General features: G+C 45.2%; 1 protein-coding gene across 1 annotated transcript; it reads right to left on the reverse strand.

Annotated features, from left to right (window-relative positions):
• Positions 1–1,218: 1,218 nt before the first annotated feature.
• On the reverse strand, positions 1,219–3,084 carry LOC139437168 (leucine-rich repeat-containing protein 37A3-like). The gene has a single exon (XM_071210670.1). The coding sequence runs from the start codon at positions 2,878–2,880 to the stop codon at positions 1,219–1,221; it is 1,662 nt and encodes a 553-aa protein (XP_071066771.1). The 5' UTR covers positions 2,881–3,084.
• Positions 3,085–18,234: the final 15,150 nt, after the last annotated feature.

Consider the following 18,234-nt stretch of genomic DNA (forward strand, 5'->3'; position numbering starts at 1 on the left):
CTAATATATTAATTTTTAAATAATCTTCCTATTTTAATAATTTCTCTTACTTGAAAACATTCAATAGTTCTACATATCTTGTAGCATAACATTCAAACCCCTATAGCTGATAATCAATATTTTTCATAATCTTATCTTTCATTGCTTCCTAACCCAACACTGCAGCCAGATTAGTCTCCTAAATTCTGATCATCCCTTCAGCCTTAGCCTAGTTATACTCCCTAGTTTTGTTTACAAATCTTAGCCACTCTTTAAGCCCAAGCTAAGGTTTCATCTTGTACATGCAGGATTTTATTAGACCTGCACACTGTGGTGATTACAGATTTTGGTGAATTATAGCACATATGGTCTGCATCTCTTTTAGTATATCACTTCCCTTTTTATGCATATTCTCTTTCTTCTCACCTGTCATTCTCAGGTTCCTGAGACAATGTCTTATGCTTCTGTGGCTCCCACAGTACCTAGCCCTAGGTTGGGCACTAACAGGTGCTATATATAGAAAGTCAGGGACAAAGACAAGGTTTGAGCATTACTGAGTGATCGAATATTAATAATAGCTAACATCCATATTTATGTTAGGTATGTGATGTATTACATGTATTAACTCATTTAAATCATGCAATGATCCTATGAGATAGTAACTACTACAACCTCCATTTTGCAGCTAAGGAAACTGCATCACAGAGTTAAATAACTTGCCCAGGGTTACAAAGCTGATAAATGACAGAGCTGTGTTCAAACCCAGGCAGCCTGACTTCAGAATTTCTGCTCTTAACCACTTTGTTGTATCATCAGCAATGAGGTGGGGAAAGGGACATGCTTCTGTAAGAGAATGGAGCAAAAAGGGGAGTAGAGTAGAGATTAAGGCATGAAATGATGGGGCCAAATAATATGGGTAAGGGAAAAGAACAAAGGCAATCACAACTGCAAGGCTGGACAAAGGGGCACAGTAGTAAGAAGGACAGTTGCAAAGAAAAGATAAAAATAGACAGTAAGCCAATGTATGTTGGGGAGATGAAGCAGGCCCAAGAAAACCTTGAAGAGGCTGCTGTGTGTGCTTAAGAGGCAGACTGTAGAGGCCAGAAGAAGAAAGGCAATTCTTACAAGATGGTGAAGGTGCCATTGTAGGTGCTGGGGTCTAGCACAGGGATTCTGTGGAGCCTCTGCTGTAGGCTCAAGCCAGAACAGTCCAATGTCTCATCTTTGCAGGTAAAGATCTTACATATGTTGATGGTCGTGGTGACGTTCTGTCCCTGTTGCACAGTTAAACCTGTATACGCCTTTTTTGGGGTGGGAGACTGTTGCTTTTGCACAGTTAAACCCATCTGTGCCTGATCTGGAGGGTAATTTGCAGCAACAGTCTGTTCCTGTTGCACAGGTAAACCTGTCCTTGCTTGTTCTGGGGGGTAATTTGCAGCAACAGTCTGTTCCTGTTGCACAGGTAAATCTGTCCTTGCTTGTTCTGGGGGGTAATTTGCAGCAACAGTCTGTTCCTGTTGCATAGGTAAATCTGTCCTTGCCTGTTCTGGGGGGTAATTTGCAGCAAAAATCTGTTCCTGTTGCACAGGTAAACCTGTCCATGCCTGTTCTGGGGGGTAATTTGTAGAATGCACCAATGAATATAGAGTAGATGGAGACAGTATCTGCTTCTGATGACCTTGGGTGCTGAGTTATGGAATGCTCTATATCCAAAGGTTGAACTATAGTCAGGTTTGGATGCAGAGTCTGAACCTGGCTTGGAGGAGGAAGTTCTACCCCAGGCAGGGAAGTGGAATGTTCAACCTCCATTATGGGTTTTGGAGTTATAGTGACCTCCAGGTCCTTCGGTTTAAGTGTGACACTGGGCAAGTGTGGGTTTGAATGCTGAACTTGATCCTGCTTGGTTGGAGGAGGTTGAGCCTCCATATTGGGTTCTGGAGTTATGGTAAGCTCCAGATTCCCAGGTTTAACAGTGACTTCTGTCAGGTTTGGATGCTGAGCCTGAATCAGATCTAGAAGTGGAGGGGCAACCTGAGGGAGCTCTGGAGAAGAAGTTGTACTTGTGGGTTCCGAAGTTATGGTGACCTCCAGGTCCACAGATTTAACAGTGACATTGGGCAAATTTGAATGCTGAGATAGATTTTGACCTGGAGGTGGAACTGTAACCTCGTGATATATTGGAAGTTGAGGTATAACCACCTGAAGAGACTCAGGAGGCTGAGTTGAAGATTCCTGCTTAGTTGGAGAAGGTTCAACCTCTGTATTGTGTTCTGGAATTATGGTAAGTTGCAGATCCACAGGTTTAACTGTGACTGTAGTCAGGTTTGGATTCTGAACCTGAATCTCATCTGAAGGTGGAAATGTCACCTGAAGGTGTGTTGGAGGAGCTGTAGTCTTCTGCAGGGCAGTAGAATGTTCAATTTCTGTAGTAGGTTCTGGATTTACGGTAAGCTTCAGATCCGAAGGCTGAACTGTGACACTGGACAAGCTTGATTGCTGAGCTTGCTCCTTACTTGTAGGCAGAACTGTCTGCTCCTGAAAAGCTGGAGTTTGAGCTTCTGTCTCCTTAGGAAGTCCTAGAGGCTGAGTGTGGGACTCCTGCTTGGTTGGAGAAGGTGCAACCTCCATAGTGGGTTCTGGAGTTACAGGAAGCTCCAGGTCAACATGTTTAACTGTGACTCCTGTCAGGTTTGCATGCTGAGCCTGGACCTGGTCTGAAGGTGGAGGAGTCACCTCAGGGGGCTTTGGAGAAGAAACTGTAGTTTTGTGCAGGGTTGTAGAATATTCAACTGCCTTACTGGTCTCTGGAGTTATGGAAAGCTCCAAATCCACAGGTTTGAGTGTGACTTTTGTCAGGTTTGGATGCTGAGCTTGAACCTGATCTGAAGGTGGAGGAGTCATCTCAGGAAGCTCTGAAGAAGGAACTGTAGTTTTCTGTGGGGCTGTAGAGTATCCAGCCTCCTTAGTGGGTTCTGAAGTTATAACTTCCTCAGGAGGATATGCAGGAGGTGCTAGGGTTACCTGCTGGAATGAAAAAGATTCCACATTCTGTGGAATCTCTGAAGTCTGAGCTGGGGTCTCCTGCTGAATTGGAGAAGATACCACCTACTTAGAAGGCTCTGCAGGCTGAGCTGAGGTCAACTGTTGGACAGGAAAGAGTTCCTCTTTCTCAGTGGGCTCTGGAAGGTGACCTGGGGCCTCCTGCAGGACTGGAGAAGGTTCTACTTCCTTAGGGGGCTCTGGAAATGGAGCTGAGGTTTTCTGCTGGACCAGAGAAGTTTCATTCTCCTTCAGGGGTTCTGGAGTCTGAGCAGGGGCAACTTGCTGAACTGGAGAAAGTTCAATCTCTTTAGCAGGCTCAGGAATTATGGTAAGCTCCAGATCCACAGGTTTAACTGTGACTGGATGCTGTGCCTCATCCTGACTTTGAGGTGAAATTGTCACCTCTTGATGCAGTGGGGCTTGAGCTATACTGTGTGTAGAAGGCTCTGGAAACTGAACTGGAGACTCCTGCTGGACTGGAGAAGGTCCAATCTCTGTGGACGTTTCTGTAGGCAGAGATAGAGACTCCTGCTGGGTTGCGGAAGGTTTTGCCACCTCAGAGAGCTCTGGAGGAACAGGTGGAGTCACATGTTGGACTGGAGAAGGCCCACCTTCCTCAGTAGGCTCTGGAGTTATTGTAACCTGCAGATCCACAGGTTTAAGGGTGACACTGGGTAAGTTTGAATGTTGAGCTTCATCCTGGGCAGGAGGCTGAAGAGTCACCACCTGATCCTTTTGTGGCTCTGGGGAGTGATCCTGAGACTCCTGAGGGACCTGCTGAGTTGGGGAAGGTGCCATCTCCTTAGGCAGCTCCAGAGACTGAGCTGGTACTACCTGCTGGACTGGAGATGGCTCAAACTCCTCAGGGGGCTCTGGAGACTGAGCTGGTGTTATGGTAAGTTGCAGATCCACTGGTTTAACTGTGACATTGGAGAATACTGGATGCTGAGCTTGAATGTGACCTGGAGGTAACATTTCCACCTCATGAGGCTCTGGAGGTTGAGTTGGAGTCTCAACCTGGGCTGGAGAACTTTCAACCTCAGTGGGCTCTGGAGCATAAACTGAAGACTCCTGCTGGGTTGGAGATGGTTCAACTTGCTTAGGGGGTGTTGGAGGCTGAGCCTGAGACTCCTGTTGGTTTGGAAAAGGTTCCTCTTCCTTAGTGGGCTCCAGAGGTGAGGTTTGAGCCTCTTGCTGGACAGGCAAAAATTCACCTTCCTTGAGGGGAACTGGGGACTGAGCTGGTGTCACCTGTTGTACTGTAGGTGGTTCTACTGTCTCAGGGGGCTCTGAAGGGTAACCTGGGGCCACTTGTTGTACTGGAGAAGGTGCACTCTCCTTCAGAGGCTCTGGTGGCTGAGCTGGTGCTTCCTGCTGGGCCATGGGTGATACAACTTCTGTGGTGGGTTCAGGAGTTATCGTAAGTATCAGATCCACAGGCTTAACTGTAACATGGGGCAAGTTTACATGCTGAGGCTGATGCAGACCTGGAGGGTAAACTGTCATCTCATCATGCACTGCAGGGTGAGCTGCAACCTCATTAGGGGCCAGTGGTGGCTGAAATGGGGACTCTGGCTGGCCTGAAGAAGGGCTGAGCGTCTCATTGCGTTGTATAGGCTGAATTGTGGAATCCTGCTGGATTGGTGGATATTCAGCTTCTGCAGCAGGTTTTGGAGGCTGAACTGGAGCCTCTTGCTGCATTGGTGATAGCTCCAATTCCCCTGTAGGCTCTGGAAGCTGAACTGACTCCTCCTGTTGATGTGGAGAGGGTGGAGGGAGAGTTGGAAGCCCTGAGGTCTCCTGCTGGGTTGTAGAAGGTTCAGTCTCCTCAGAGATATCTACAGGATGAGCTGGGACCTCCTGCTGGTCTGGAGAAAGTCCAACTTCTTCTGAGTGCTCTAGAGATTGAGGTGGTCCTTCCTGTAGGATTGGAGAAGGTTCCGCTTCTTCAGGGGGTGTTGATGGTTGACCCGGGGTCTCCTGCTGGCTTAGAGAAGGTTCAGCCTCTTTAGTGGGCTCTGGAGTTATGGTAACCTGTAGATCCCCAGTTCCAAGTGTATCACTTGGCAAGTTTGAGTAATGAGCTGGGCCCTGGCCTGGAGCTGGAGTTTGAGTTATAACCCCCATAAAGGGCCCTGGACCTGTACTGTCCTGCTCGAGTGGAGAAGGTTCAACTTCTTCAGGTAGCTGCAGAGACTGAGCTGAGGCCTCTTGCTGACCTGGAGCACTTTCAACCTGTTCAGCAGGCTCCAGTGGCTGAGCTGATGCTTCCTGCTCTACTGGAGAAGGTTCCACCTGTTCAGACGGCTCGGATCGTTGAGCTGGGGCTTCTGGTTGGGCTGGAGAAGTTTCCACCTCCTCAGAGGGCCCTGGAAGTTGAGCTGGGCCTTCTTGCTGGCCTGGAGAAGGTTCACCCTCATAAGCGAGCTCTGGACGCTGAGCTGAGACCACCTGCTCTGTTGAAGTTCCAGCACTAGTGGCTTCTGGAGATCCTGTAGATCTACAGGTTTGAGTGTGACATTGGGAAAGTTTGAAAAATGAGCTTCATCCAGATCTGGATGTTTAACAGTCACCACAAGATTCCCTGGAAGTTGATGTGCAGCCTCCCTTTCAGGCTCTGGAGGTTGAGCTGGGGCCTCCGGCTGGAATGGAGGAGCTTCAGCCTCCTCATGGGCCTCTGAAGGTTGTGCTGGGTCATCCAGCTGGACTGGAGGGGGTTCATCCTCTTGATGGGCCTCTGAGGGCTGTGCTGGGGCCTCTGGCTGGACTGGAGGAAGTTCAGCCTCCTCAGAGGCCTCTGAGGGATATGCTGGGGCCTCCGGCTGGCCTGCAGGATGTTCAGCCCCCTCAAGGGTGTCTGAGGACTGGGCTGGGTTCTCCTGCTGGGCTGGAGATGGTTCTACTTTCTCAGGGGGCTCTGGATGCTCAGCTGGGGCTTCCTGTTGGGTTTGAGATTGTTCTAGCTCCTCAGCAGGCTCTAGATGCTGAGTTTGGATTTCCCACTCATGTGAGGAAAGTTCAGCCTCCTCAGGGGACTCTGAAAGCTCATCTAAGTTTCTCTAGTAAGTCCAGGGGTAGGCCATCTGGAGGATAAAATATGTCCAGACTTGGATCTAGAAGATCAGACTCATAGGATTGATCTTGAAGAGTTTTTGCTAATTGATCTGAATTTCCAACCTTAGCAAGCTGACGATGGTGAGCTAGATCTTTCTTCAGGTTTGAGGGTGAAGCAATAAACTTAGCTGATTTTGAACTCTGACTGTCCTCTAAAGGTAGAACAAGTATTTCAAATGACTGGTTATCTTCAGCCTGATTCAGAGCTGCAGTGTGACTCCTACTTTTGAGTTGAGGAGGCATAGCTAGGGCCTGGTTCTGAATCCAGTCGAACATTGGATCTGCCTGCAGGAGCTTTTGATGCCGAGTTAGGTTATCATTCAGATCCAGAAGTGGAAGAGCAAACTGATCAGGCCCTGCAGGCAGCTCTAGAGCTGAATCCATGTCCAAGAGTGGAACCAAAGGCTCAGTGAACTGCGGAGGTTGGGCCAACATGGGGTCGGAGCCGAGGATCCCAAGTAGTCAAAGTCTCCTGGCTTAGGTGGGGGTGGTTCAGGTGGGAGACTGGGGAAGGGAGTAGACCCGGGCTCAGTGGTCCTTGGAGGGTGGGAGGTCACCTGTCCTGGGTCCAGGGATGACCCTGGAGGCTGAGCCGCCGGAACCAGCAGCCACAGCGGATGCAGTGTGAGGAGGAGCTGTGGAGCCCCTAGGCGCAGCCGGGACATGACATGCGGAGGCTCAGGGGCGCAGCGACCCACGACAGTGGGGTGCCGGCGCTGCGCAGCAAGCGGGGAGCCGATCGGTTGAGGCAGCCTGAGGCGCGCACACCTTAGTAACCACGTGCCCCTCCCCCACCTCGCGACCCGCCCTTTATTTACGTCGCCTTTGTTTACGTCGCCTTTGTTTACGTCAGCTTTATTTAGCTTGGCCTGTGATCGCTCCACCCCACCAGGGTGAGCCCTTGTCCCAGAAGCACTATGGCTTAAGGCTCCCTTCCCCAAAGTGGAGTTGCCGGCTGCCATGTCTTGTCTCCGCAGTGAGGCAGGATTTGAGCCAGACCCTGGTTCTCCCACCAACACCCCAATTCTAACTCGAGTAGCGTGGGCAGGGAGGGAGGCAGTGCTTGCCAAGGAAGCAACAGAGCACAGACTACTGGGATATTCAAAACCGCTAGTCTTGTTTCCGGCAGCCTGAACTCTTTTTCCTCCCAGCTGAAATCGGAAATACCTTCTTCCTCCCCTTGGCTGTACTGCTTCCAAGGAAAGTAACTGACCTGCAAAATGAGCACCCTTTAATGTAGCAATGAGAACACACATTACAGTTATTGTATTCTAACATGTTGCCTTTTCTTCTAATTTCTCAGTATTCTCTTTATTCCACATTTGATTATTAACCCTTCTATAATAAAGTGGTAAGGGCTGCCACTTATTAGTGATGACTCCAGAATTTCTGTAGGAATGATTTTGGGAGATGGGCAGTTGAGTCTAGGAGAGTGCATAGCATTTTACATTGGCAAAGGAAAACTTCCTCAATCCCACCTTTGCTTAACACAGCCATTAATCTAGAAAAGGTTAACCCCACTTTACAGAGGTCTACTTTCCATATGCACATGGAGAACACATTTAGGATGATAAAATGAGCAAATAAATTTTTTGAAATACTGCCACTAGCACCCAAGTTATTTACAGCCCTTTTATAATCATTATATTTTGTTTATTAGCTAGCACAACTCCTAGTAGGTAAATTCCAAGAGAGAAGGGGCTTCATCTTATTTCCAGGGCCTAGCACATGTCTCGGCACATAGTAATGATTTCAAATGAATCAAATGAATTGGTTTCAAGATTGACTTCATTTAGGGATGGATCTTTGGTTATAATCAGGTGTCTGAAATCTTTATATCTCAATATTGAGTCCCTTTCTTTCTTTTCACAGGAATCTAGACTTCTTAAAGTCCAGACTTGGATAAGCTTGGAGTTTCCTTGACTGGTTTTATTTCAATTGAATTAAAATAATTGTTTTATATGGAAAAATCTTCAAATACTTTTCCAGAACAGAACCACCTTCTCTTTCTCTACTTTCTCCCCTTCCAAATAAAACTCTTCACAACTCTGGGTTGAGTTAAAAAATCAACACTCTAGCCCTCAAACTAAGTTTCCATTGACAAACATATTTTCCTGCTCCTTTTTTTTTTTTTAATTTTAAAGAAAACATCCATAGTTAGTAAATAATGAGCATTGTATTTTAGAAATGACTGGCACTTTAACCTCTAATTAAGAGAATTCCTATCATTGATTTACAAAATAAGTTTCTTCAGCAAAACATTTCATTTTAGAGAAGATACATGTGAGAGGCTAAGACCTAGGTAATATACCTTATTTGAAAGGATTAATTTTATTTTCAAAAGCTGTGGCATAATCACACTTAAGGCGAAACTTACTTTGTTCCTGAATCTCTGGGATCCCGTTTGAAGGGAGTTCTAAAAGGCCTGTGGTCAAGCAGCCAAGCATCCCTAATGCCTGGAAGGGAAAACTAAGTCCTCTCCTGTGTCCACAACTGTAAAAGTACTCTGAGGTCCTCATCCCTGCCCTCCAAACTTCAAATAAGGGGTCAGAGCCAAATGCCAGGACTGCGGGAAAAGCCTCAGAATACCTTTCACTCAGAAGCAGTTTCAGAGTTTCACATTTCCCTAAGGATGATAGAGAGCTGACTGTGCATACTGTGAGTCTTCCAAATCCTGCTGGTTGTTTTGAATTATACTATTTATATAACCCTTGAGCTTTTATATATCCACATACTTGAACTAAATCCTGTAGTTCTTCCTTGGTTCTGGCACCTATGATCTCTTCACTGGGTCTGTATTCCACAGCTATTTTACCACTTTCTGAAAAAAAAAAAGGATAAATACATAATTATTCTTGTTCTAAAACTTCCCGTATACAATGGAAACACCCAATAATTATGCATTCTTTTGTTGTGCTTTTGTTTTTGACATACCAGGGCTGGGTTTTGAACCTGGGACCTCAATTGTGGGAAGCTGGCAATTAACAACCAGAGTACGTTTTTACTTCTCCATTCTGGCAGTCCCTGAAGTGTGAGAAGGGAGACACAGGCCAGGCACTTGGTACATGTCTACTACCACCCACAGATTTCAAAATGACAAAGCTGCACTCCTACGGGCTCTCCTCCCTCATACGCCAAAAGCTAGAATCACACATCAGGATATTTCTGGTGGAGGTGCAGATGATCTGGCCCCTCCCTGGGCATCACCTCTGGAGCCCAGTCCTCTCCACTTGCTAACAGTGCTGCCTCTGACTTAAACTCCTAGGCTTGAGTGCCCTGCATTCTAGAAAAAATTCAGAACCAATTGGACTACCCGTTCAGGGTAACTATTGGACTGCTTCTGATCAAGCGCTTCCATAGGAGGCAAAGGACTGAAAGTTTACAGGTTTATATAGGTTTTTAGATGATTTTGTTGGGGTAACTGAAGGTTGCAAGAGATCTGTATGTGAAGGACTGTTTTAGCACAAAGCAAGTTCTTAACCAAAAGCTAGAAAAACATTATTCCCCTCCCCAAGCTTCTTGGCAGGAGGTCAGCTCTAAACTTTTTATGAAAGGTTCTGTCAGGTATTGCCTAAGGATTAAGGTAAAAAAAACCTGTATTGTAAGGCCCAAGGCAGAGTTTAGTAAGCAGATGGCCAGATGATACATCTGAAAAGATGAGAAAAAATGATAGGGTCCCCATCCCCACCACTCCCTGCCGCTCACCCCCATACCCCACCCCAACCCATCCTGGAAACAGACCTCTTCCTGCTCGTCAGAAGTCTCCTGGGCCATGCCAACCCCAGGACTCCTGCGCTTGTGTGCTGGCAGCACCACTTCCAAAGCACAGAAGAACTTCAGGCTTTGCTTTGGAGGTGGTACCGCGATATCCTCATTTCCTCTTTCTTCAAGGTCAGAAAGATCCTGAAGCTATTAGGATTCTGAATTAAAGTTCCTTTCAAGGATCTCAACGTAGACTTGAAAATGTTTTGTTATTAGAAATGAAAACTAAACTCCACCAATCTCAGCCAATAGCTGAAGTATCCTATAGCTTTAAAACTGAGTACAATTTGTGAATAAATTACTGAAGACAACCACTTCTTTTTATGTACTATATAAAACCTGGGGAAAAAAATTATAGACACCATTATCCAAGTCACTGAAATTATAGGTTAATTCTCGGTGGCAGCCAATGCTCAGATATTTCCTCTTATTATCCTTTCATAGTGGGAGACCTCCCACACTTCCTCCCCCAACCCAATTCAATCCTACTCTCTAAAGTCTAAGACTTCACAGAGTATCGAATGAAAGTCTGGCTGAAGAAAACCTACAAAGTTTACCTTGATGATCCTTTTTGACCATCCATTGATACCAAAGTAGTAATTTGCTAGTTCTTGGCATCGGGAGCTATTTAGGGGAAAGGCCTAATGTTGAAAAGCCTTATGTCTGGTGCCGAAACAAACCTAAAGACACAAGAAATAGATCAACAAATATCACAACCTGCCACAGAGACTTTATTTTGGATACACCTGAGATTTATCCATAGCAATTCAGAGGATTGTGAAGACAGAACATTTTAAGTACTTAAGTTCACAGTAAGTCCTACATAAATGTTGTTTATTATTATTAAGCTAGAGTACTTTTCTGCATCTTTCCAGGTTCTCTGATTAATAGGAAGGTTTCCCTGATCTCTAGTGGTGAACAGTGATGATGAAAGCAACTAAGGAAGCCTGCAGAAGCAAATTATAGGGTTGCAGGTGAACAAAGAAAGTAAAATTGTGCAACAATTCTATTAGCAAATGGACATTTGCTAATAGAAGTGAACTTCTAATTGGCTTGCTTGCTAGTGATCTGTATAGAGGTATGTGTATTCCTCTATAAAAAATGGGCAAAGGAACTTGAATAGACATTTCTCCAAAGAAGGTATACAAATGGCCAATAAACACATGAAAAGATGTTCAACACCACTAGTCATTAAGAAAATGTAAATTAAAACCAGAACAAGATATACTTCACACCCACAAAGATGGGTATTATTTAAAAAAAAAAAAAAAAGAGGAAAATAAGTGTTGGAGAGGATGTGGAGAAATGTGGCATTCCAGTGCATTGCTGGTGGGACTATAAAATAGTGCAGCCACTTCTCACTGTGGAAAGCAGTATGGAATTTCCTCAAGAAGTTAAATATATAATTACTATTTGACCCAGAATCCCACTTCTAGGTATTTACCCAAAGAGAGTGAAAATAGGGCCGCAAAAGAATACTTTACCCAAATATTTTTAGCATCACTATTCACAATAGCCAAAAGGTACAGACACCCAAGTGTCCATCAACAAATAAATGGATAAAAAAAATTGTAGTACACCTCAAAGGAGTTTATCAAGAAAGTGAAAAGAGAGCCTACACAATGGGAGAAAATATTTGGTAACCATATATCTGATAGGAGACTTATATCCTGCATATATAAAGAAATCCTATATCTCGAAAATAAAAAACAACCAACCCATTTAAAAAATGGGAAAAAGATTTGAACAGACACTTCTCCAAAGAAGAAATACAAATGGCTAAAAAGCACATGAAAAAATGCTCAAAATCACTAGCTATTAGGGAAATGCAAATCAAAACTACAATGAGATACCATCTTACTCCCATAAGATCGGCAGCTATGAAAAAAACAGAAGACTACAAATGCTGGAGAGGATGTGGAAGAATAGGAACACTCACCTACTGCTGGTGGGAATGCAGAAGGATCCAGCCATTCTGGAGGACAGTTTGGCAGTTTCTCAAAAAACTAGCAATAGATTCGCCATATCACTCAGCGATTCCATTGCTGGTTATATACCCAGTAGAACTGAAAACAAGGACACAAACCGATATATGCACACCAATGTTCATAGCAGCACTATTCACTATTGCCAAAAGTTGGAATCAACCCAAATGCCCATCAACAGATGTACGGATAAATAAAATGTGGCATATACATACAATGGAATACTATTCAGCTATAAGAACGAATACAGTACAAACACGTGATAACATGGATGAATCTTGAGAACCTTATGTTGAGCGAAGCAACCCAGGCACTTTAGGACAAATACTACATGACCTCACTGATATGAAATAAGTAAACCAAGCTGCCTCAGAGAGCTAGAGACCAGAGATAGGCTTAAAGGAATTTGTGGGGTAGAAGAAGGTTGCGAGCTGACATCTACCTGGATGAAATCTATGGTAAGCTGGAGGTAAGTATTTGTACAGTGAAGGGATAAAATGGGGGCATAAGGATACCTTTGGGTGGGGCTTTGTGGGCTTGAGGGGGGCTAGGGATGGGAGGATGGGTAAGATGGCCCAAGAAATTAGGGGAAGGGTGGGGGGAACATTTGAACATAGGAGATTGTGAGGTATGTGGTTGAAAGTATAATGTTAAGAAAACTTTTCAAAAATATGATATGGAAGGGTACCTGTTTAAGATGCTTAAAAGGGAGAATCTGACACAGGGCAGGCTTCTAGGGAGTGTGTGAGTGCTCATTTTGTCATAGTGGGTTATACCATTGGATGGAGACCCATACAATGAGGGTGAAGGTATAACCACATCCTAGGAGGACTGATGTTCTCAAATAGAGGGAATTGTATCTCTTGAGAGAATTGGTGGCTCCCAATGGGTTAGGGCAGTTAAGCATGTCAAGCCCTCAACATTGTTGCAAGTATCTCTGAATACGGCCCTTCGAGTAATGAAGATTGATTGTCACTGTGGGCCCTGAGGGGAGGCGGAAAGAGGTATTGAATAGATGGTATCAGTGCAACTGTAGGGAAATGGAAGTGTTCCATAAGATTACGCAAGGATGGATATAGGGCATGTTAAATTACACCAAAAATGTATAGGGACCTATAGGCTAAAATGTAAATCATAATGTAAAACATAAGATAACTAAAAATTTAGAAAATTGTATAGTCTAAAATATAAAATACAATGTAAACCCAAGTGTAACCTTGTTTGAAAGCTATTGTCTCAATATCTGTACGTTAGTTGCAGTAAATATAGTATGAACATGTAAAAAGGTCATTGCTGGGGAAGGGACAAAGTGTCTGATGTTGAATATGTGGGAGTACCGTATATTGTATATATGAATTACTATGGTCTAAAACTTTTGTGAAGACAAGCTTAATAATTAGAAAAAGAAAAAGAAAAAGAAAGGACGTAGACACTGTAGAAGAGATGGAAGAAGTTGCCTTGCCAATGTGCATACAGGGAAACACTTATTGCAGTGATGGAAGGCAAAACATCAAAAACAAAGCTATTTCATTTTTAAATTTTTGATACTCCAATTTATTTTTACTTTAATTTTTCTAAATTAGTATGATTCTATATCTAACCTTTAAACCCATCACTATATTCCATTTTACTCTTAATGGAACCTGGCAATATATTGGGCTTCATTTTCAGGGAGGTTTTGGACCACAGAGGGGTTCGATGGTGGTGGGGGAGGAATACTGGTGTGGGGTGTTATTGGTGGGGGGTGCATGGTTGGGAGGGAGTTCTCCAGGGCATATGTGCAGGTTGCATAAAAATGTTTGGATATTTTCATAGTGGTTACAGTTGAGAATGACGGCTGAGGGAGTGCTGAGTTCCTGGCCAGGGGAGCTCTGTTGCATTCCCTAATGTAACAGCAACAATCCCCTGAGTGCAATGGCTAAGACCAATAAGGAAGGATGGTCCAACAATGGGCCCTTGATGCTAATGACTATGCTTGTGAGCCTGTGTGCTTGAAATAAGAACTAGGCCTAGAGCTGCAGGGTGCCTAAGAGTTACCTCCTGGGAACCTCCATGTTCCTCAAATGTGGCCAGTCTCGAAGCCAAACTCAGCATGGGACATGACTCCCGGGGATGAGCCTCCCTGGCACCAAGGGATTACTACCAAGTACCAGCTGATGATGTGACTGGAGAATGACCTTGAATAAAAGGGTCAACTCAGGTCAGCAGAATATCTCAGCCTACATGTAATATCAGGAGTTAAAAATGCTTTTTGACCTTGAATAAAAGGGGGAAATGGAAAAGACAAATGAGTTTATATGGCTATGAGTCTCCAAAAAAGAGCTGGGAGATCATTAGAGGGGTCTCCCTTACGCACACCTCAGCAGAGTCCCAGAGACAGCTAAAGTAGATACAACCCCAGGTATTGGTTCTTCTGAGGGCTACAGAGACCCACAGGTTCTATGGTCATGGCAGATGGACTTCAGTGCCATGTCAGTTGGCCCTACTTTGGAGTTTGTGGTCCTGAGTGTGATGGAGTTGGACTCAGGTGTGATCTTTGTTCACAAGCCTCTCCTGTCACTTTTACCAGACCTGTGGTTGGGGCTGGGGTTTAGTGTATACTCAGGGGACCTGAATCTCTGGACTGTCCATGTGAGAGCCAGGCCCTGAGCCTCAACAGACTTGCAACTCCTACCCTCTGGTTTATTGGACTCACCCCAGCCAGCTAACAGGGAGGTGAAGAAGGTCAACCACCACACCAGGGAGCCAAGAGTGCCTACAACTGCAAGCAGAAGAATTGTATCCATCATCTAAGTGAAATCTAAGCACCCTCTTGATACAGAGTTGGAGTGGACATAACCATCCCAGGGTCTACAGAATGTAGGAATAGAGTATGGATTAGAGTGGACTTACTGATATTCTATTCTGGAACTATTATGAGTAGTAATGGAAGTAAATATAGCATTGAGATGGAGAAAGTGGCCATGGTAGCTGCTGAGGGTGGGAAGTGGGAAGAAGAGATGTGATGTGGGGGCATTTTCAAGACTTGGAGTTGTCCTGGGTGGTACTGCAGGGTCAGTTACTGGACATTGTATGTCCTGCCATGGCCCACTGGGTGAACTGGGAGAGAGTGTAAACTATAATGTGGACCATTGTCCATGTGGTGCAGCAGTGCTCAGAGATGTAATCACCAAGTGCAATGAATGTTCTATGATGTTGGAGGAGGTTGTTGTTATGGGAAGAGTGGAGTAAGGGGGGTGGCAGGGTATATGGGGGCCTCATATTTTTTTAGTGTAACATTTAAAAAAATAAAGACAAAGAAATTTTAAAAAAAAAGACCCATCCTGACTCAGTTGGACCCTAATTGAGGTAACCTCACCAAAAGATCCCATTTACAATGGGTTACCCACTGGAATAATTAAGATTAAGAACATGTTTTTCTGTGGTAACATACCTCCAAGCCACCACACTACCTAGTTCACTGTATCTCTGATTGAGTGGTGAACATATTCTTAATAAAACAATTATTGGGAAGCGGACATGGCTCAACTGATAGAGCATCTGCCTACCATATGGAGGGCCCAGGGTTCAAACCCAGGGCCTCCTGACCCATGTGGCAAGCTGGCCCACGTGCAGTTCTGCAGCCTGCTAGGAGTACTGTGCCACACAGGGGCGCCCCCGCTTTGGGGAGCCCCATGTGCAAGGAGTGCGCCCTGCAAGGAGAGCCTCCCTGCATGAGAAAAGCACAGCCTGCCCAGGAGTGGTGTCATACACACGGAGAACTGACACAGCAAGATGATGCAACAATAAAAAAAGGAGACAGTTTCCCGGTGCCGCCTCACAATGCAAGCTGATGCAGAAGAACACACAGCAAATGGACACAGAGAGTAGAAAATGGGGGAGGGGGGCAATAAATAAATATTTAAAAATAAATAAATTTTAAAAATAAAACAATTATTAACAATCAGAAGCATCCAATTCACAATGCATTGCTTTAAGAGAAATAAATACAAAATTTAAAGAAAACTAAAATTTATAATAAATATAAAATTTTGAAAGAGCTGATATGATAATGTTTTCTTTTCTTTTTTTTTTTTTTTAAGATTTATTTATTTATTTAATTTCCCCCCCTCCCCTGGTTGTCTGCTCTCGGTGTCTATCCGCTGCGTCCTGTCTCCCCGTCTGCCTCCGTTGTCGTCAGCGGCAGGGGAAGTGTGGGCGGCACCATTCCTGGGCAGGCCTCTCTTTCTTTTCACGCTGGGTGGCCCTCCTCACGGGCGCACCCCTTGTGCGTGGGGCTCCCCCACGCGGGGGACACCCCTGCGCGGCACGGCACTTCCTGTGCGCATCAGCACTGCGCATGGCCAGCTCCACACGGGTCAAGGAGGCCCGGGGCCCGAACCGCGGACCTCCCATATGGTAGACGGACGCCCCAACCACTGGGCCAAAGTCCGTTTCCCAATAATGTTTTCTTATTTTTCCTGGTTTATACTTGTCCTAGAAGGACCAGATTTTTAAGGGGTCTTGTGAGCCATTGCAAGTAGTTTAATTCTTTGGTTAAATGAAGGTGTTTAAACTGTAAAGTATGCTTTCTTTAAAAAAAAAAATACTGGCACTAATGTGGAAAATGGATTGGAAATAAGAGAATCTAAAGTTAGTTCAAACATTCTCTGTGAGAGTAGAAGAGGGAATGGACCAACCCAAGACTGATTGCAACTGTCTTCATCTGACCCAATGGAAAGTTTCCTCTGAGGGATAAGGACTCTGGAGGTGTCATTTAGAGACCTGATAACACAATCTAAAGCTGAAGAAGAACATCATTAGATCCCAGGTAACATTTAACAGGATCCTTTGGGTGACAATACCCCTCATTATTTGTTTGACTCTAACCCATGGAAAGAAAGCTGATTATGGTGGGTAAGCGCAAGACTGGTTGGTGTAAAAGTTGCTCTGTGGTGTGAGATCTCAGAATGCCCATCATTCTACCATGTAGTCAGTTGACTGTTTCACCAATGCCTATGACCAGCCCTCTTCCCTGCAGACACAGAAGAAGAAAATGAGTCATTTCTGGTTGTGGGAGAGCTTCTGCACTGGCAACCCTGTGATGTGAAGGAGGGATGTCATGGTACACTAGCTAGGAGAAAAGTGGCTGTACAGAGAATTAGGGCTGCACTTAACAAAGTTGAGGAGGAACAGAATTGGAAAGGGAAGGTACAGGAAAGAAACTCAGTGGGAACTGAAACTGTAATGGAGAGAAGACCAGTGAGAGGGGGTGGCTTGTGGCAGAGAGGGGGAGGCAGTCAGGGGTCCCTGTAGGTGAGAGAACTTAGCATGGGTTAGTATCCCAGGGCCTTTCCTGGTTTCCCTTGGGCTTATTACTCTGCAGCTGGGGCCCAGACACATTCCCTGCTTCTCATTGTGGCACCTCTGGATCTCAGAAGAAGGAGCCTTGGTATGTCTCTCCTAGCAGGAGGGAAGTTTCCTGACTCCCAGAATGAATTTTCAGCATCATTTTCCATTTCTTTTGGTGGAAAGCCAACTCTTTCTGGGAGATTTGCTGATGGCGGGTAGAGGAATTGAAGGTGAAAATACGGCTCAGGAGGAAGGACTCTGCCTGTTTGAGGTAGTGGCAGGAGGATGGGGTAGAGCCCAAGGAAGGACACTTTTAGTAAAGAGCTGTGCTCCCCCAGGTGATTTTCATGCAGGCAGAGTCCACGCAATAACTGGGAACCATCGCTCTAGGAAAACTGTATCTGCGGGCAAGTGGGGCAGGTGGTCATAGGGAAGCGGCTGTGCAGTGTACCAGGTGCCCATCCCAGAGTGTGGGCATGACTGGCAGATAGCACACGCTGGCAGCCTTTCCCTGTGACATTTGGCCCTCTGGTCAGGACTTCTTTCTCCCTCTGCCAGACTGCCTCTTCCAAGTCTCAATTCTGAATGCTATGGGGAAGCATGGGCTGAGTAGTGTTAACAGCATGACTAGAGAACAAATGTCCCAACAGCTGAGAAGTGAGTCCAGGCAATACAAAGTAGAGTGTAAAAGGTGGAGCAGGTCAGTCACTCACCAGCTATGTGATGTACACAAGTCACTGTCTCAACTTCCTTATCTCTCAAATGGGGATAATGATGATAGTGTCTGTCTCATGTCTCATTAGCCCATACATGAGCTAATGTGTGTAAAAGGGTTTAGAACAGCTCCCAACAGATAGTAAGGGCTCAAGAAATTGGTTATCATTCCTTCCTCCCATAGGCTAGTGACACAAGTTTATAGAAACAGTCCTCTCCCCACCCCCCCTTTCCCTCCCTGGCTCCCTTTCATTCTATTTCTCATCCTTTTTAACTGCCTCAGGAGAATACAATCCAACACAGATCC

The sequence above is a fragment of the Dasypus novemcinctus genome, chromosome 21, assembly GCF_030445035.2.
Source record: "Dasypus novemcinctus isolate mDasNov1 chromosome 21, mDasNov1.1.hap2, whole genome shotgun sequence".
NCBI classification, from domain to species: domain Eukaryota; kingdom Metazoa; phylum Chordata; class Mammalia; order Cingulata; family Dasypodidae; genus Dasypus; species Dasypus novemcinctus.

Excerpts from the sequence above, each read along its gene's own strand:
- LOC139437168 (XM_071210670.1), bottom strand. The coding sequence starts at position 2,880 with ATGACTCCTCCACCTTCAGATCAGGTTCAAGCTCAGCATCCAAACCTG.